At 44.0% G+C, this 18,889-nt stretch overlaps 1 protein-coding gene across 5 annotated transcripts in view; it reads right to left on the bottom strand.

The window, feature by feature from the left end:
* The window catches only part of NFYC (nuclear transcription factor Y subunit gamma), a 65,851-nt gene that overhangs the window by 8,200 nt on the left and 38,762 nt on the right, over positions 1-18,889 (bottom strand). For all 5 annotated transcript variants that reach the window (XM_027059531.2, XM_027059533.2, XM_053212247.1 and 2 more), the window contains exons 3-6: positions 12,930-13,001; positions 11,090-11,203; positions 8,126-8,221; positions 2,957-3,130 (exon numbers count right to left, since the gene is read on the bottom strand). In XM_027059531.2, the coding sequence (XP_026915332.1) occupies positions 2,957-3,130; positions 8,126-8,221; positions 11,090-11,203; positions 12,930-13,001 (456 nt within the window). The remainder of the gene's footprint in view (positions 1-2,956; positions 3,131-8,125; positions 8,222-11,089; positions 11,204-12,929; positions 13,002-18,889) is intronic.

Raw genomic sequence — 18,889 nt, 5'->3', positions numbered from 1 at the left:
AGCTGGCTGCTCTGGATCCAGCACGGCTTCCCACGGGAGAGGCAAACGCCACTAAGATGTGGATGTTAACTGAGGCCACCCCTAAGTAACAGAATTTAATAAAGCGAGGATTTTATCTTTCCAGAAACAAGAATCTCAGATGTAAGAAAATTCTGTCTACCACACACGACCTGGCAGGTTCCGTGTCTCTCACACAAACTTAGTGGGTTGTAGTCCTATGAAACTTACTCCTTTGAGAGACGGTAGACGTGAACTGTCAAAAGGGTTGGTCGGTCACTTGTTCAAAATTTTAAAACTTTAGCCCCAGATGTGACCTTTGCAGATTACCTAGAGCAGTGGGCCCAGCACACGGTTCATGTGGTGGGGGTGGGTGGTAGTGGCACATGGCAATGGAGGGTCAGGGGGTGGTGGTCATGGGAGTGGCAGGAGGGTGGCATCTTTTAAACTACTCTCAAGCCCCCAATGCCCCAATCTGGGTATGGTCCCGTCCCACTCTGAATTAAGAATCACCTCAGTAAGACGACTCTGGGAATCTCAGTGAATCTGAGCTTCTACTGATGTTGTTATTCGGATGCTCTCAGACTTTGCCTGCATACGTGTACTATGCATCTAGTTACAGGAGAAGGGGATGTGTCCCAGGAACTATAGAGGAGATGCAGGGGATTACTATGAACTGAGGAGAAATTACTATGAGCTGGACACAGCGGGTAAAGAGGACAGAGGGATCTCTGTAAAAATACACGCAGTAGGCCAGGACAACAGGAAACACCTCCTGTTCTCTCACACCACGATTTTCAACTCAGCTTATTCTATTCCAACCTCCAGGAATAGAAGTTTCCAATTTTATGACAGAACGCACAGGATTCACTTTCCCAAAAGATGCTTTCCTTCCAACTTTAATATGTGTTCTGTCCCGCAAAGGTTATCTGAACTCAACCTGAAATAATCATTACTACAGGCCTAAGCAGGGGTGATACAGCACAAGGCCACCCTGAACCAGCAGGACAGAGAACCACAGCTAGAAGACACAGAGAGAGGCCAACTTCCCCATCCCCACAAGCCTCACCAGCTCCAAGCTGAGAAGTCTGGGGTGGCAAAGAGAATAGATGAAATTCTTGCTGACTAAAAAAAATGTATACTGCCAACTCATCACTGTACTTTACCAACTCAATTTCCCCAAGAGGATTTCCATGGTATTTCTGAGTCATTTCGGGAAAACGAAGGCTTGTGCTAGTTGGCAGCTGTCAAATCACGTATGGCGTGTGCCCTGCTGTCAGGACACAACAACCACGAGCTTCTTAGATGTTGAGTCGATGAGAGCCAGCGCTTCGTAGACTCCCTCAAAGTTTGCTCTGTGGAGGGATAAAGCTCTCACCACTGCAGAGGCACAAGCCTTGGCCAAAGAAGATCCCTTAGGCATCATGGTACAGTGAACGCCTTGAAGCAGGGACTAGGCTGTGATCATCTTTGAACCCCTCCTGCCGGCACAGTGTCTGGCAAAGAGCGAGCACCCTAAAACTTGTTATACAGATAAAAAAGGGAGCAGGATAAATCCTAAAATCATAATTAACAGTTAAATCTACCTCCGTCATCGTTTTTTCCTTCTAGGCAAACCCAGATCCTTACCGGCATACACAAGACTATCTAGCATGTGTCCTCTGCCTCTGTTTTCAGACTTGCCTAGATGTCCCCATGCTGACTGCGCCTCCCGCCACTCCCGGTGTGGTTCCCACCTCCAAGCCTTTGCTTGTGCTGTGCTACTGGGAAAGCCCTCCTTCCCCTCTTTATCTGATTCATTGCCACTGTTCTCCCTCTAAAAGTTGGATTGTTCCCTTTCGGGAACCTTCTCTGACATCCACTTCTACCACCTCTCTCACGTTTTTGTTAGGTATCCCTTTTGATGTGATCCCTTAACACCCTTTACACAGCCCTAAGAATATTTCTACACTTCTCAGGTGGTGGTGGTATGACCTTTATGTAATTGTACCCTACTAGTTTGTGGAAATTCGTTTTTTTTTTATTTGTTTATTTACTTATTTATTTATTGAGAGAGACAGACAGACAAACAGACAGCACCAGCGGGAGTGAGCGCATGAGCAGGGGAGGGGCAGAGAAAGAGAAGGAGAGAGAGAATTCCAAGCAGGCTCCACACTGTCAGCACAGAGGCCGTTGTGGGGTTCGATCCCACTAACTGTGAGAGATCACGACCTGAGTGAAATCAACAGTCATGACGCTTAACCAACTGAGCCACCCAGGCACTCTGATTGTGAAAATTCTTAAAAATAGGGACTGTTTTATTCATGCTTATATTCCAGGCACATAGGATAGGACTCAATCTTTGGTGAATAAATTAATGCTTGTCGGGGAATCTGGAGTCAGAGCTCAGAGAACAGAGTTCTTCACAGCCTCCCGCGATCCCCAACAAGCATGGATGTTACTGCTTTCACACCAATCCACTGGGGGGAGGGAATATTCTGGTTGCTACTGTAAAAAGATCACTTGACACAACTATGGTGTGACAGAAAAATGACAGGGAGAAGAGGAGGGGAAGTACGCAAACTGGAAACGATGCCTGATCTCTTCCTTAGAGGTACAACAAATCCTAGTTCCGGTGTAGACACAGGCATGGGGTCCACTTGTAATACCTCCCATGGGGATGTAACTACTCTTCATGGGGGCATGATATAGACTTTTTTCCTTCCAAAGTGTTTTAGCTCATAGGGATCCTGGAGAGCATCTTCTCACTGCATCTCCTCATGTGACCCGTGAGGAAACCAGGACCCAGAGAGGTCAGGGTGACATGTCACTATGGTGGCTGAATCTGGGGAGAAGCCCAAGTTTCTAGACTTCAAACTTGGTGTCGTAAAACGACCGGCCTGCTCCTCTGCCCCGGCCGTGCTCTCCCCAACCTAAGTGGTGCCGTGTTGCCGGTGGGCACCCTCTGCAGCTCACAGACCTGGCCCTGCTGAGGCTGCGCGATGATGATCTGCCCAGGCTGGATGGTGGTCGTGGAGCTGGTGGTCTGCTGGCCCTGCTGCTGCCCCTGGACTTGCACGGCAGCGGGCTGCTGAGCCAGTGTGAAGTAGTACTGGACGGGCTCGGCGGGAGTCACGGACTGGCGCACCTCCTCCTGTGGGGTAGAAGGAGCAGCAGGTAAGAGGAAAAGAACTGACTCAGCAGCCGCCACAGTGAATTTCCATTCTTCCCCCAAACGGACTCTGTGCAGTTGCCTGCTGAATGCTGAGCTCTCCACATTTGAAGCCAAGGGAAAGTGGAATTCGAAGAGACCAGTTGTGCTAAATCAAACTAAAAATAACAGATTCCATAGGCTTCACAAAACATACAGCCAATTTTCTGAAGTACAGAGTAATCACCCATTGCGTGATGAGTTGCAAATGGGCAAATAATTACCGTAACTAAAAACCACGCACCAGCAGTGCCTGTCAGTAAACGCCGTCAAGGCCTGTGATCTGCAAACGGTGCTAATTGCGAGCACTGGGAAGATGCTACCCAAACATCAGGCTCTCATCTCAGGCCAGCCCCCAATCTCCCCAGTAGGCAGCACTCTCCTTATTTGGTTCCTGCCAGCTCTGGCGGGACAGAGCAGGGAAAAGGGAAACAGGGCTTTCCCTGGGCTGGAACTTCAGAATTGAGTGTCAGGATTGAGAGCACTGGTAGGTAAGCGCCTAGCTTTTCACAGCACATCAAGAGCTCCGTGGTCACTGAAGGCACATCTGTCCAGCGTCAGGTCTGGTTCTGGTTGTACTTAGCCACAGAAGCGCAACCCAGGGGGGCTGAGGGACAGCTCTCCGCTGGGGGGCGGCCTTGGCTGACTAGGGAGGTCGCATTCTGTCCAATCTGCAGGATGAAGAGACTGTTCCTTCTTCAGCTGACGTTTTCCATGGCAGAAGGAGTAAACAACCCTCTCCCAGCCACCTTGAGCTCACAGCTGAGAGTGTAGGATGTTTACACACACTACGACATGGTTAGAGCCTGAGGGTCCGGGGTTGACCGGCCCCTGACCACTGACACAGAGATCGGCGTCTGCTCCGGAGGGCCCTGCGACACACGGTGCCCCTGCCTGGGACAACAAAAACAACAGAAACATACAACCACTTGGGTTGACTGAGCAGAAAATTTGCTTCATTTACCCAATTCCTTGTTCTGGGCTAAGTATGCCAGGCTCAAGAAGAGAGGAAAAGGCACTTCTTCAAGGTATAGAGGCACTGTGGGCTGCCTCAAAGTTCCCCAAAATGACAATGACACAGCCGGTATTGACCCCATACCCTCACTATGTTAGGTGCCCCAATCTATGTTGTGCAGTCCTTTCCTCACTACACTTTGTTTTGCTTGCTTGTCAAGTGCCCTCCCTGCTTGAGTGGAAGCCCTATGAGGGCTTAACTCCTGCTCTCCACTGTTCCAGCCATTCATTCCCTTGTAGGTACTTAGTAAGAGATTGCTGAATGATGGATGGATTTATAGAGCCAGGCAGACAGCTGCAGGTAGGAAAGTGCTTTTTTTTTTTTTTTTTTTTTTTAAGCTCTATACCCAGAATGGGGCTTAAACTCACGACCCCAATATCAAGAGTCACATGCTTTATTGACTGAGCCAGCCAGGCACCCGGGAAAGTGCTTTTTCGCTTAAGTTGGTGTATGACAGTCTCTTGAACCCAACAGCTATTACCAACAGAAAAGAGTAGCTACACTCTCTTTTGTTACCTCTAGGATTTTGTGGTCATGGTGTGGGGAGCTCATGTCCCCTACAGAACAGGGCTTGCCTGGTGACTGGGGGCCCAGGATACTAGTACTGTTGACATCCAGGCTTTGAGGAACTGGGGTTTTGGCATGACAAGATTCCCTAACGGCCACCCACCCAGCCTCAGCAGACACTTTTAACATTCTGGATTTCTAAGCTAGTTCTCAAACAAGAATGAATTTTCTAGGTTAATGCAGTCTGTGCTTTAGACCCAAACAATCTGAACCCTGACCATAACCATGCTGAGGCAGAAGAAAAAGGAGGTCCCCTTTATTTTCATTGAGGTCTCAGTTTCCAGAACAATGTAACTGTGACATCATCATCATCTCCATTTCAACTCAACTTTTCACCATTATAAATAAAGGCCAGCCTGTCAATTAGCTCTTGGCTGTGGCAGGGATAAATACAGATACCCTCCCTTAACCAAGAAACAAAGGCCAACAGCTCTTTTCAAAGCTCTTGAAATAGGTTCAACGTATTTATTTTCCACTGAGAATGCCCTTCTCATTTTATAAAAAAAAACATCCATCACTGTAGTCTAGACCTAACTTACAAAAGCTCTTGGGTAATGAGAGGGTGTAGAGAACCAAGAACCCCCCACCCCCCACTGCCACAACCAACTTGAAGGAAGTCAGGGAGGAGGGAGAAACTGGTGCCTCCCAGCCCTGACCTGTGATTGTTCTGTCTCCAGTTATCTCTGACTGCAACTGGTCTACAAGTGAATATAGTCTTTTTGCCAGACAAAAAGCAAACCTTTAAGCATCCCTTTCAAAAGCCAAAATACTCCTTGCCAAAAACTGTGACAGCAGGTAAAAAGCTTCTCCTAAACTGCCCATCACTCCCCCTTAAGTTGTTTATGAACTAGGCAGTGTCTAGGTCACTCTGAGAGTACCAAGTAGAGGCGCCTAGGTTTGTGTTGTGAGGACCAGGCGAGATTGTTCTCGAATCACTGGAATGGAAGGAGGCACATCTAAGGTTCTTCTGCATTATGAAGACTCATCCGGCCAATGGAGGGCAAGCTAGCAAGGGAATGATTATGCTTGGTTTAAAGAAATGGGTGAAGAGAAAATGACATTTCAATGGGCAGGAACTTTCAACTCATAGCTTTAGTGGAGTAGAAGTCAGCCTCAACTCTTCTCTGCTTCTAAATAGCCTTTACTGGCTTCCCCAAAGAACAAGAGAAATTTCCAAGCATTTCTTGAGAAGTCAAGGACCTTAGATCTACAATTCAGTATTTCTGGCTAGTTTCTCTCCCCAGCAGTGGGAAATCACCCCCTGCGCTAGGACAATCTCTGAATGACTGGATCAATCCAGAATGGGGCACTTGCCTAGCTTTCGCAGTGGCCTCCCTGACCAGAGGGCTTACGCTTGGAATCTTTTCAGAAGTGGTGACTGACAAATGTCAGAGAATGAGCAGCATCCCAGGGCCATCACTACAGAGTTGTGCAGCCAGCCCCAAACTGAAAAAAGTACATTTGCTTCAGTAGCCAAAAATGAACTGCTGCCTCCTTCAGAAAGGGTGAGTTTTGGAGAGTAGGCGCTTTTAAAGGACTTAAGGAGGTGCCAGCCAATTTGGAGCTTGGGAAAACTTTGAGTCTACAGAGGATTAAAAGTGCTATCTTAGAATTTCAGGCCAGCTTTCAGCAATCTCAACCTTTCAAAGGCCAGGCAGCAGCTGTCCCCAACAGGACGCCAATCAATGGCTTGAACACCTACGAAGACCTGAATCCAGGCAGCAAGGAGCTGTTTCAGCTAGACATACTTTAAAAGGAGATGGATCACAGCATTGTGAGCCGGGCTAGGATGGAACAAGGAACTGTCTGACACCCTGAGTCAGTCAGGCACTGAGGGCTTGAGGAAGGGACAGGACATGACCCTTCCCTGCAGCCAGCTGGTTCAGCAGACGGCCCATAGAGAACAAGCAGGAGTTAGCACAAGGCCTGACTTTGTTACAGAGCTCAACACCTTGTTTTTAAAGGGGGCTTCTGGAACAAATTCCAACAAGGAGAGCAGGGGTATGGTAGCATTTGTTTTGGGGGAAGAGAAGTAGTCGGAGTTCTTGTTGTAGTGACTTCTCAGAGAGGAGGGAAACACCCCAAGAGGAGGAATTGAGCCTGTGGGCACAAACCTGCAATTGTCTCAAAGGCGATGCGCAGCGGGGGGACGACCGTGGCAGCCTGCCGCTGTAAACATCCGACTGAAAGCTCCTCTGAACACCTTACAGCTTCCAGTCAAGGATGTTTACAGTAGCAAAGACTGCCCAGAAAGAACGGAGCCGCAGTGAGGAACCTGCTCTAGTAAGGAGGGGACAGAGGATTTGCTGATCCAAAGGCCCCCAGGCAGGGTCAGGATTACAGGTGTCCTTTAAGATGCCCACTTCTATACTTCCTGACTGATTATTAGTATGAGACAGCATAGGACAATGGTTGTCACTGAATGACTCTGTTCTAAGGATAATATATTATGAAATAATTCAATCAAAACACTAACATTTTATTAACAAAATAAAGCGAGGAGAACAAGGCACGGCTTTGTTCCTGTCAGACCCTGCCACTATTCCCCAAGTGTCTCTACCACACCGACTGAGTCATGCGATCCGTGTGCCTCAAACAATGAGCTCTACAGGAAAGGGGTCTATTACAACTGCAGTTAAGAGCTTTATGCACCCAAGGTGCTGAAAAGACAATCAGTGTGGCCTTTGGAGAGGGGCAGGCAGAAGAGAGGGAAAGACAGATATTCACATTCTTTCTCATGACTGCTCAGAAAACGGTTTAAGTGGTGGTTCTCAAACTTGCGTGCACATTAGGCACATCTGAAAAGCTCGACAAAGCACTGATGCCTGGGCCTCCCCGTCAGATTCTGACTCAGCTGGTGTGGGGTGGGGCCCGGACACTAGTATTTTTTTAAACCCTAACAGGTGATCTAATGGATAGCCAGAGCACTATACAGAGAACCGCAAACCAGAGTAAGAGAAAACCAAAGTCCATTCAAATACCACTGGGCACACAGAGGAGCTGTTTCTTTGTATCTGGATAATCTAAAATCTGTGCCTTGCTGGGAATGTTCTCCCATCCCAGATTAAGAATTCTGAGAAATTCCCTAGGATACCTTGAAATGAGCTTCACTTTCCTGTTTGTAACTTGTCTTTAACTTTCATTTTGTCTACTTTCACTGAAATACCACCTCAGAGGCACTGAGTTAAAAGTATCCATAAATGAGTAACAGAGGGAGATGTTAAGGATGGATCTGGTCTAGAGAAAGAAAAGCAAAAGGAACAGCAAATGACTTGAGAGAGGAAAAGGAGCATATCTGACACCAGCACGCAAGGTGCTCTTTGGTCAGAAGCAGCAGCAATGCCTTCCCGGCTCACCTGACGCTTTGGAGGTTTCAGTTCATCTCTTGGAACAATATCGATGAGAAAGTCAAACTGATCAAATTTTGTAATTGCCATGGCGATATCATTCCTCTGTAACAAAGAAAAGCAGGGTGAAAAATTAGCCTGGGGAGAAACTAGTTCACCTGGCTTTACACCCTCCACATTACAAGTAAGATAAGATGATGACTTCTAAGCCAAACTCAACAACCACAGCCAAGGCTATAGCTAAAGCAAGAACCACCAAACTCATACACTTCACATCAGATTTCACGGAAGATCTACATGTAGCTCATGCTCTACAAGTTAGGGATTTGAGCCTCCAACTACAACTATCACCTCTGCTGGATCCTACACCAGGCCTGCCCCACAACTGTTAAATTATCATCCTCCAGCTAAATTTGTACAAGCCTAGCAATCTCAACTGGCAGGTTTCAAGGTTAGGCTACTATTCAATCTTATAATCTTTCTGAATCTCTATTGAAATCCTAATAACTTTTTACAATTATTTTCTGGTCACTGGATCTATATGTTAGTTCCCACAAGGCTATGATTTTTATTTTGGAATTCAAAGTCACAATGTTAAATCCGTGGTTTATATCTTGTTTAATGTGATATGAATAAGGGGAAGTCTGAAGTTACTAGAATTGACTAATGATACCAAAACCAAGGCTTGTTCCAATGGAATTCTAAGAGTGATACTCCCTTTCTTTAAATAATTTTTAAAATTTTGTAATTAAAAACTAACACATGATCCTTAAGATCTGTATACTTCATTGCATGAAAATTTTAAAGCAAAAAAAAACAGGAAAAAGTAGTGAACTCTAGTGAGTGATATACATATTGAAGTCTTGAGGGGAAAGTAAACTTTGAAATGCACTTAAAAACAGATGACTTGATGGACAGAGGGACAGACAGATACGGGGATAAAGCAAGTAAACTTAACGGTAGGATCTAAGAGGTAAGTATACTGTAAACTTTGCTTATGTTTGAATGTTTTCGTAATAAAATGTTGGGGGGTAAGTGAACATGGTAACAGAAATCCCTAGCAATCTCTCTATATATCACATCTTAAGAGAGGTGACTCACCAGACAAAACAATAGGGGATGGAAATTTTGTTTTTTCCGTCCCTTGTCTCTGTGATGGCCCCAAGCCACTGAAATGCAAAACTCCAATCCACCCTTCTTGCCAACCACCAGCTTGACAATAACCCTCCAACAGAAGCGGGGTGCATCTTAAGGCCGCCAGGTCTCATTTAAGATCGGTACGATACAGTATCACATTCCTGATGATGTCACCTACTCAAAGCTATCTAAACAGCGCATCTATGGATGGAATTGGGGGAACAGTGGGGGTGGGGAACAAAAGAACACCTCCAAACATACACCAAAGTGTGCTACAGTATTTTGGAAACACAAATATACTTAGAGTTGGTCTTTTTTTTATTTTGCCTTTGTTAAAGCCAGTAGTATTTTACCGAATACTCATATTCAGTAAAATACAGAAGTCTTGAGGACACAGCTTGATGAACTGTAATAAATATACGTACCCACACAGCTATCAACCAGATAAGATCATAAAAAGTGTCCTTCTATCCCTTTCCAATCAACTGCCCTCCCCCCTGAATCTGAGACAAGCACTACTCTGGTTTCTATCACCACAGATGGTGAGAGTATATGGAATCATGTGTTAATATAATTTTTCCCCCTCTGGTTTCTTTTGCTTAACATAATAGTTTTTTCAGATTTCACCCACATTGTATGGAACAACAGTTTTTTGTTATTGTTGTTGAGTAGTAATCCACTTTATGACTATAACCTTTTGTTTCTATATCCCCATCTTGATGGATATTTGAGTTGTCTCCAGTTTTTGGCCATCATAATTAAGCTTGTTATGAACATTCTTACACAATAACATCCACACTTCAGGGTGTATACGCAGGAGTAGAACGGCTGTGTCACACAGTGGGGATACATTTAAGTTTATTGGAAAGTGCCAGTTTCCCGAAGCAACTGGACCACTTCACATCCTGACCAGCAGTAAGCACTATATGAGTTTCACTCACCCCACTCCCTCACCAACACTTGGTATTGTCAGTCCTTTTTGTTTTAGCCATTCTAGTGGATGTAAATCAGTGTCTTGTTCTAATTTCTAGTTCCCAGGTGACAATGATGCCACACACCTTTTCATATGTTTATTGGTCATTTGGGTATCTTTTTTGAAACACTGTCCAAGTGTCTTGCTCATTTTTTAATCTGGACTCATCTTGAAGACAGCTTTAACTGGATCTCTCTAGAGTCACAGGCTTCCTTCACAGCAGCATAAAGTAAGTTCTCAATGTCTAGCTGCATTAGAATGTAGGCTTCCCAAGGGTGTGGGGGTTCTTTCTGTTTTGTGTGAACACTGCTTGGCATACTGTGGGTGTTCAATAAATACTTGCAGAATAAATAAGCACGCATCTTCAATTTGGAGGTAGAGGGAAATTCACACACAATGTGAATGTTGATTTTTAAAATAAAAGGAAAAGGAAAAAGAAAAGGAAAGGGTTCCCAGGAAGGCAGACAAGGAACAAAAAGGCAAATGAGGTAAGTGAGATGGATTCTTCCTGGGACTGCCCTCTCCTGGAGTCTCACAAGGCTTCCAACCAGAAGTTGTTTACATCCGGAAATAGATCAAACACTTGAGCCTCTGTCTATAGTCAAAGCTCACCAAGTGAAGAGTTCAGTCACTGAGCTGTGAAAAACGTGAGAATTGGCAATTAAGATTCTTGGTGGGGAAATACAATCATGGCTATAGAGTATGCCTGCCTCACAACAGTGGGAGGAAGATGCCAATTACACACATCAGCTTGACAGAAACCTAAGGAAGAACAATCTTTGGTCCAAAACGATGCAAGAAAAGCAGACAAAGGCCAAGGGCAGTTGCCTGCCCCCTTTCCCCATGTACGTCTACAACATTACCTGTAGAGTCCGGCGCTTGTTATCCTCCGTGTGGATCCAGGCTCGAAGAGTCAACTCTGTGATAAAAATCTGGGCTGCCTTGGCAAAGAGCACAGGGGCTTCTGCACTGATCATCTGCAACAGATGTAGGCCCTCCCTGTCAATCACCAGCATGTCATTCAAACCAGCCCACTTGTCCCTTGCCTCACGTCCTGCCATCGACAATGGGGTAAAGGCTGGAAAATGAGAAGGTGGCAGTCCCAAGAGATTCCAAGGTAAAGTAAATCCTTAAGAATCGGGCAAAGCAGAAAGCAAGTAGAAGAACGGAAGAGGGAAAAAGAATACTTTTCTAGCAACTACCACATACTTTCTTATTCTCATAACAGACTTTCAAAGAAACCTAAAGAAACTAGGGTTTAGGAGAGGTAAAGTGACTTGCCCACGGCCAAAGAGCCAGTTAAGTGGCAGGGTTAAGGTCCTAATCCAAGGACAGACAATGTGGGGAAAGATAATGAGTTTGAGAGCCAATGGATTTAGATAAAATTTCAGGCTTCCCATCCTTCCGGGTTTTACTTTTCACATATTGAAAAAGAAGACAACCTTTCGGTGTTGTTGTGGGAATCAAATGAGGTCATGTATATAAAAGCACCCAGCACAGGGCCTGGCACTTAGTAAGTGCTCAAGTAATGTAAGCTGCTTTGCCATGTCTGATTTCAAAGTTCAAGCTCTTGATCAAACAAGGCTCTGAACCCTTGGTGAGCTGGTCTGTGCAGGACAGAGCCATGGAAAGAGCTCTGGAGTTAAGGAAGGAGAAGTGAGAGCTAATAAAAGGGAAGATTGCTGTGAACTGTTAGCTTTCTATACAAACACAAGGGACTATTAGTTTTCAGTGATAAGAAGAGTGAAGGGGCACCTGGGTAGCTCAGTTAAGTGTCCAACTCTTGGTTTCAGCTCAGGTCATGATCTCACCGTTTGTGGGACTGAGCCCCACATCGGGCTCTGCACTGACAGCACAGAGGCTGCTTGAGATTCTGGGTCTCCCTCTTTCTCTGCACCCCCGCCCCCAACTCACGTGTTATGTGTGCCCTCTCTCTCAAAATAACTAAACTTAAAAAAAAGAAAACGCTGAGAGTGTTGCTCTCTTCCTGAGAGTTGAAATAGGAGGTGGGCACCTAGGTATACAGAAATAGCCACCTGCAAGGAAACCTCACAGGTTGTCATTCATGTAAAACAACTCACAGATTGAAAAATTAGAACAAGAGCAGTATCTTTATCAAGCATTTCTTAGAGCTTATATTGACAAACTAGAGATTGCAATAAAATGCTAACTGAGAAGATGGCACTGTCCTGCTGATATAATTTGTGTTTACCCTACACAGTGAAAAGAATGGGTGATTCAAAAAGCAAACAGCAGGGGTGCCTGAGTGGCTCAGTCGGTTAAACGGCCGACCTCGGCTCAGGTCATGATCCTGGGGTTCACAATTTGGGAGCCCTGCATTGCGCTGTGTGCTGACAGCTCAGAGCCTGGAGCCTACTTAAGATTCTGTGTCTCCTTCTCTCTCTGCCCCTCCCCTGCTTGCTCTCTCTCAACCTCTCTCAAAAAAATAAACATTAAAAAAAAAAGGCAAACAGCATATTATCAACATCTGGAAAACAAGATATCCTTAATTTCCAGAGAAGCACGATATAATAATTAAAACTGTTCAATTTCAGCTCACTTAACAATTTTAGACAGGAACGAAATAAAAAAAGCAAGAATAACAAAATTTTCATTTTTAAGCTTTGAGCACTACAAAAATGAGCGACAACCTACCCACCATTATAACTTCAATATGAATAATAAAAACGAATGTGAATTCACCTTCACGTCTTCATCCAGTTTCATGATCTTCTTAATACGAGCCAGTGGGAGTTCTTGTACTCGGAAATCTTTCTGAAATGAGTAACAAGAGGCACATAAATGGTGGGGACAATCAACAGGGCATGACAGGCATCTTGAAACACTGTGACTGGTTTAGTCCCTCCTTTCAAAAAACATGGCAGGAGAAGAGCTACAAATTAAATGAAGAGAATACAAGTTTCAGAGCAAAATTCTTCTTAACCCATGCAGAGCTTCAGACAATTAAAGGTTTCAGGATAAACTTACAATGCCATCTAACAGTGCCCTCATGAAGAGTAGCCCCAAACAATATCAGATTCTGTGCCAGCACAATATTGAGGTGCATCTTGAGTGCCCACCGCCGTCCCCCTAAGCACACCAACCAGTCTGCGATATGTAGATTAAAATGAGACTTTTGCCTCAAGGGCATTCCTTTGAGTTGCTAGTTTTTTCTTCTATTCTGGGACTACAAGGGCAAGGTGCCAGCAGCACCTGACCACTGTGACCCACAGTTGTCTTCAGCCAGCACTGGCTGATATGGGCTACTTCTGACCTTTGCACTAACCTGACACCAAAAATCGGGGAGGAGGGCCTTTCCCATCACAGCAGCAAAGGCCTGGTCTCCGAAGTTTGCTTGGGGGTGGGGTTGGGGGTTGGGGTTCGGGGTTTGGGGTGGGAGTGGAAGAGTATGGAGAAAAATGGGTAAATTTTTCAGCTGCCTTTTAGGAACTGCCCTGGGGCTGGGAGGAAACCACATGACTTTACTAGGGACAGAATTTAGGAAAGGGCTTTCTTACCAGCACTACTCAATTATTTGCGATTTAAGCCCTTTTGATACTACTGGTACTTAAACACATGCCCAGTGATGGATGCAATTCTAGAAATAAAAATCAATTCTGGGTTTCAGAGCCGCAGTGAAGAGAAAGGTGCAAAGAGAGAGACTGGCTAAAATCAGCGAAACCCCTACTGGGCCCAGGTGTCAAGTGACTGATTCTATAAGTGGTCTGAAATGTGACTCACCAAACCCAATGTGCTCACCTGGGAATTTGCATCATCACATTATGGAAGGAGCAGCTATTATTTTAGATTTGGTATAATGAACATGCATAAGTGAACTTTCTATTCTAAGACCAAAAGAAACTCTCAACTATATGTCAAAGAAGGCAGTGGGGCATTTCAGAAAAACATCACCAGCCTTCCCAGAATCCATTTTTATGACTACAGAAGGAAGAGTTAGATTTATTAGGATAAAATGCACACCGAGACACTGGATTTCTCCTCACAAACCCAACGGGCTGCTTGGGACCACTCACCAACTCCGCAAACCTCCAACACCAATTTTTTTACCTTTTCTCTTTCCAACTTAGGTAAAACATTTTCCATGAGGCTTCTACTAAAACTACCTCTGGAGTGGCAGAGCTTTACAAGTTCAAATGATTGGAATTTCACCAGAAAAGGACAGGAGGATACATTCCTTCTATTCTTATTTTTCTCCTCTTTCATTCACTCATTCATACAACTCGACCAATAGTGAATGTATGATACCTGCTACTATGTAAAAGATGCAAGTCTATTCTTATCTTTGAACAGATTTATAGTTTAATTGTTAAAGACCGTCACATAAAAAATATAACCCCCTATGCTATACTAGGATGGGGGTGTAAAATCCCAGTGACAAGAAAGGAAACAGGCAGCTGGTGGGGCAAGGGGAGGGGTTGGAATGAACAAGAGGAGCTGGCAAACGTTCCACAGAAGGGCTGACATCTGAACTGTGTCTAAAGAATGTTACAAAATTTGCTTGTTGGAAAAGTATGAGAATGTTATTCAGTCAGAAGCAAAAGTATGGTGACACAAAAAACATGGCCTATTTAAGTTTTAGATGTATGATCTGAGTACAGAGGGGAGCAGCAGGAAAGGGAATGCTGGATTGGGGCCAGACCCTAAAGGGATTTTAAAAAACGTTTAACCACAGAAATCAATCACTGGTCTTCCTTCTTATGTGGCATATCACACAAAATGATGATGCTAAACAGAAATGCTAAAGAGAATGCTGGGGATAATTCCTTTGGAAGGCCTCCCAGGGTGATACATACAGCACAAGATTATGACCACAAGATTTAACTCTCTTGCAAGTGTGCTCTCATTGGGCTTGGTTATTTAATGTATTTCCACACGACTGTTCTAAAATTTCTTAACCAAAGCCCAAAGCTGAGAAGAAGACCTCCTTCCCCAACTTGAAAGAGAAGAGTATTACTTCTAGAATTTCTATGAGGCTATTCTTCAATCAATAATTCTTCAATCTATTACTTCTAGAATTTCTATGAGACTATTCTTCAAACAAAAACGGGTCCCATCTTGTAGAGATATAAAAGGTGGCAGAAATTTACAAAACAACTCTGCTGTAAGTCTCCCTTCCAAAAAGCCTTTTCTTTTGGGAAAGTTTATCGTGATCCCCAGACCTTGAGATCTCAAGGCGCAGTGTGTGAAAAGTGGATCTTCATATGTGCGTGTGTGGTTCATTATTGCTGACAAGAGCCCAGTCTTCTATAATCTCATCCTACCTTTTCAGTCACGTGTAAGGGTTTACGACAAGCTTACTGGAGAGGGGAGCCCTTTCACCAGCAACAGGCTAAGGTCCACTAAATTGCCTTTCAATTCCCTGCTCCCCTTGTCAATGGCAGCCATGCAACTGATGTGAATAGCATTTAACTTCTCCTGATGCTGATCCAAGTGGACGAACAACTGACACATACTGACTTTTCTTTTGTACCCTTGGGAGTGATATCAGCAAGGGGGAAGAACAGATTCACTCTCAGAAAATTCTCATGGTCCTGACCACAACCAAAGAACTACATTAAAAACACTGCCATCTGAAACCGCCGAGTTTCAAGAAGTCTGAATTCACTCAATGAGAATCTGGAGCCAAAGAAAAGTCAACGGGTCTCAGGCTGCACTAAAGAACATCCAGAGTTTCAAATAATGATGAGAAATCTTTTCCAGTCCTACCCAGTCAGGCATTCCAGCAAAGTCCATGTTCTAATCCTCTCCAAAGCACTGATTCTCAGCCTTGGCTGCATGTTAGAAACACCTGGGGAGCTTCTGAAACTCAAGAGGCCTGGGCTCTACCACAGACTAACTAACTGAACAAGGAACTCTAGGGGGCATCAAGTGTTTTGAAAACTCGCCTGATGACTATGACCCACAGTGAGAGTTAAGGACCACTGCTTTAAAAGCCTTGCTACTCAAAGTGAGGTCCTCAGACCAAGCAATGGCATCACCTGGAAACTCAAAAGAAATGCAGAACTTAGATTCCACTCCAAACGTACTAAATCAAAATCTATATACATATATATATATATGTATGTGTATTTATAATATACATACATTATAATATATATAATAAATATACACACATATAAATATATATACATATATATATTTTATTAACGTTTATTTTTGAGAGAGAGAGTGAGTGAGAGAGAGCGAGAGTGAGCAAGTGATGGAGGCAGGGCAGGGGGTGGGGGCAGAAGATCTGAGGTGAGCCCGGCACTGACAGCACAGAGCCCGATATGGGGTCCGAACCCACGAACTGTGAGATCATGACCCCGAAATGAAGTCGGATGCTCAACCAACTGGGCCACCCAGACACCCCTCAAAATCTGTATTTTAACCAGATCCTCATCTGGTTCATATAGACAATAAACTTTAAAGAGGCGCTGCTCAACAGGAAGGGCTCAAACAGCACAAGACCTGTTTTGTAACAGCCCACCAACCTTCATCTCCAAGTTCTTGTTTAAACGGTTATCTGGCTTGATTGTAATGTTAGAAATGTCACTGTCCAATCTGAAGGCACCAAAAAATAAGATGTAACTGGCAATTAAAAGAAAGTGGCCTATGCATCAAATTACAACTAACGGAATGGAGGGAATAAGAGGAAGAGATTTTTCAAGATTCAGCATTGCTGCACTTCCCCACCTGCCCCCAAAAATATGAAGTTAGCTTTTTCTTCCCCACTTTCAAAGAGGTCTAGAGGGACAAAATTCAATGCCAAGAAGTCTGTTAATTATCGTTCCCAGAGCTCTGTTGAGCAGGAATACGGTACTTTGCACAATCATCCTAGTGTACATCATTTTGGTATGATTTTTAACCAATTTCAATCCCAACTGAACATCACCTGGATTTATGGACAATTACAGAGCCTTTTAAGAGTGAGGAGAACATAATGGCCAAGCTGAAATGAAAGATAAATTGCTTTTGCAAAGCTGAGACCAAAATGATTGGGGCCAGTGTTCCCAATACATCATGAAATAGATCACCTAGCAAATTTCAATTTGTTTTTAGAACAAATTTGTCCCAGTTTTAGAGGGACTCCAACACCTTATGAATATTCACAAAACCTTTATCTACATTTGGACAGTTTGAACCTATGGATTTTTTAAAAATCTGTTCGAAATTTTGAGATGTCAACCTAAGAGGCTCTGACATATCTGAAGAAGTCTGGTTGTAAGTACTGTTGAGTTCTGGAAAGGCACAGATTAAATACTAAAGTATTTACACAGGCAGAGAGGAAGATGCCTTTATGTGCTGCAGGCAGAGGAGAAAGAAGGGTCCTACCAAAGGAAAGAGCACCCCAACTTTAGTAGACCGCATCCCTACTTGAAGTCGCCACTGATGTTGCCTCACACTCAATCTCAAGTAGGGGAGTCTGATTCACTTAAATATTTATTGTGCACCTATTAAATGCCAACCGCTGCTCTAAGCATCTGATCTAAGCGGTCCCATGGTAGTGGTCCAGGAGTCTTTTTCAAGGGGGAAAAAGCTTTAGCCATCTATAGAAGAATCATTAAAGACAACTGTCCTCCTTGCTGGTCTTTCTCTTCATTCATAAAATGTGAACTAAAAGTGAATCCCTCAGAGTAACCCACTTTGAACCTCTGGTAGACTAGCTGTCTAGAGAATAAAAGTTGGTCAACACCACCATCTGCTTTTTTGGCAATCAAACTTGCAAATTAAACCAAGGCGAATAAAAACCAAAGCCCAGAGTCTCAAAGAGATATGTGAATACACATGTTCATTGCAGCATTATTCACTATAACCAAGAGGTGGAAGCAACGCAAATACCCACTGACAGATGAATGGATAAACAAAACGTGGTACACACATATATACGGAATACTATTCAGCTTTAAAAGGGAAAGAAATCCTGTCATAAGCTACAACATTACACTAAGTGAAATAAGCCAGTCACAAAAAGGACAAATACTGTATGATTCCACTTATGGAAGGTACTCAGAGTGGTCAAATTCAGCAACAGAAAGTAGATGGTAGCTACCAGGGGCTGGGGAGGGGGCAAAGGGTAGTTGTTGTTTCAGGGGTATAGAGTTTCAGCTTTGCAAGATGAAAAAGTCCCGGAGATCTGTTTCACAATAATGTGAATATACTTAACACTACTAAACTATACATTTTAAAATTGTTAAGATGACACGGTTTGTTACATATTCTTTTCCACAATTAAAAAAAAAAAATCAAAACTCAAACTACAGAAAAGTTAAGTGCTGAGCTTGAACCTCCAGAGTTTATCTGGCCACTTGCCTGATCCTGAATTTTTGCTTCCATGCTCAAGCTGGAGTTGTGGCACTGGCCTAATCCCACCACAGCCCAGGAGGGCACTAGCTTTATGCCAGGCTGACTCCTGCACCAACACCTGATAAGCCTGACTGAGATTACCCACTCAAAATATGAGCAAAATACCCTACATTTTACTTTATCATTTCTTTTTCTCCTCTGAGACAGTATAGGTAACCACCACCTTTACACTAAATAAAAGAAACAATGATTTTTCAGTGGAAATTCATCTGTGAATGCAAGCCACTCTGAGAAAGGCCAAGCCAAATTCAGCTGCTGAAATGCCCCATATAAACAAACATGACCTACAGGTACAT

The sequence above is a fragment of the Acinonyx jubatus genome, chromosome C1, assembly GCF_027475565.1.
Source record: "Acinonyx jubatus isolate Ajub_Pintada_27869175 chromosome C1, VMU_Ajub_asm_v1.0, whole genome shotgun sequence".
NCBI lineage: Eukaryota > Metazoa > Chordata > Mammalia > Carnivora > Felidae > Acinonyx > Acinonyx jubatus.
The sequence above is the reverse complement of the archived record's forward strand: the minus strand, read 5'-3'. Positions and strand labels throughout refer to the sequence as shown.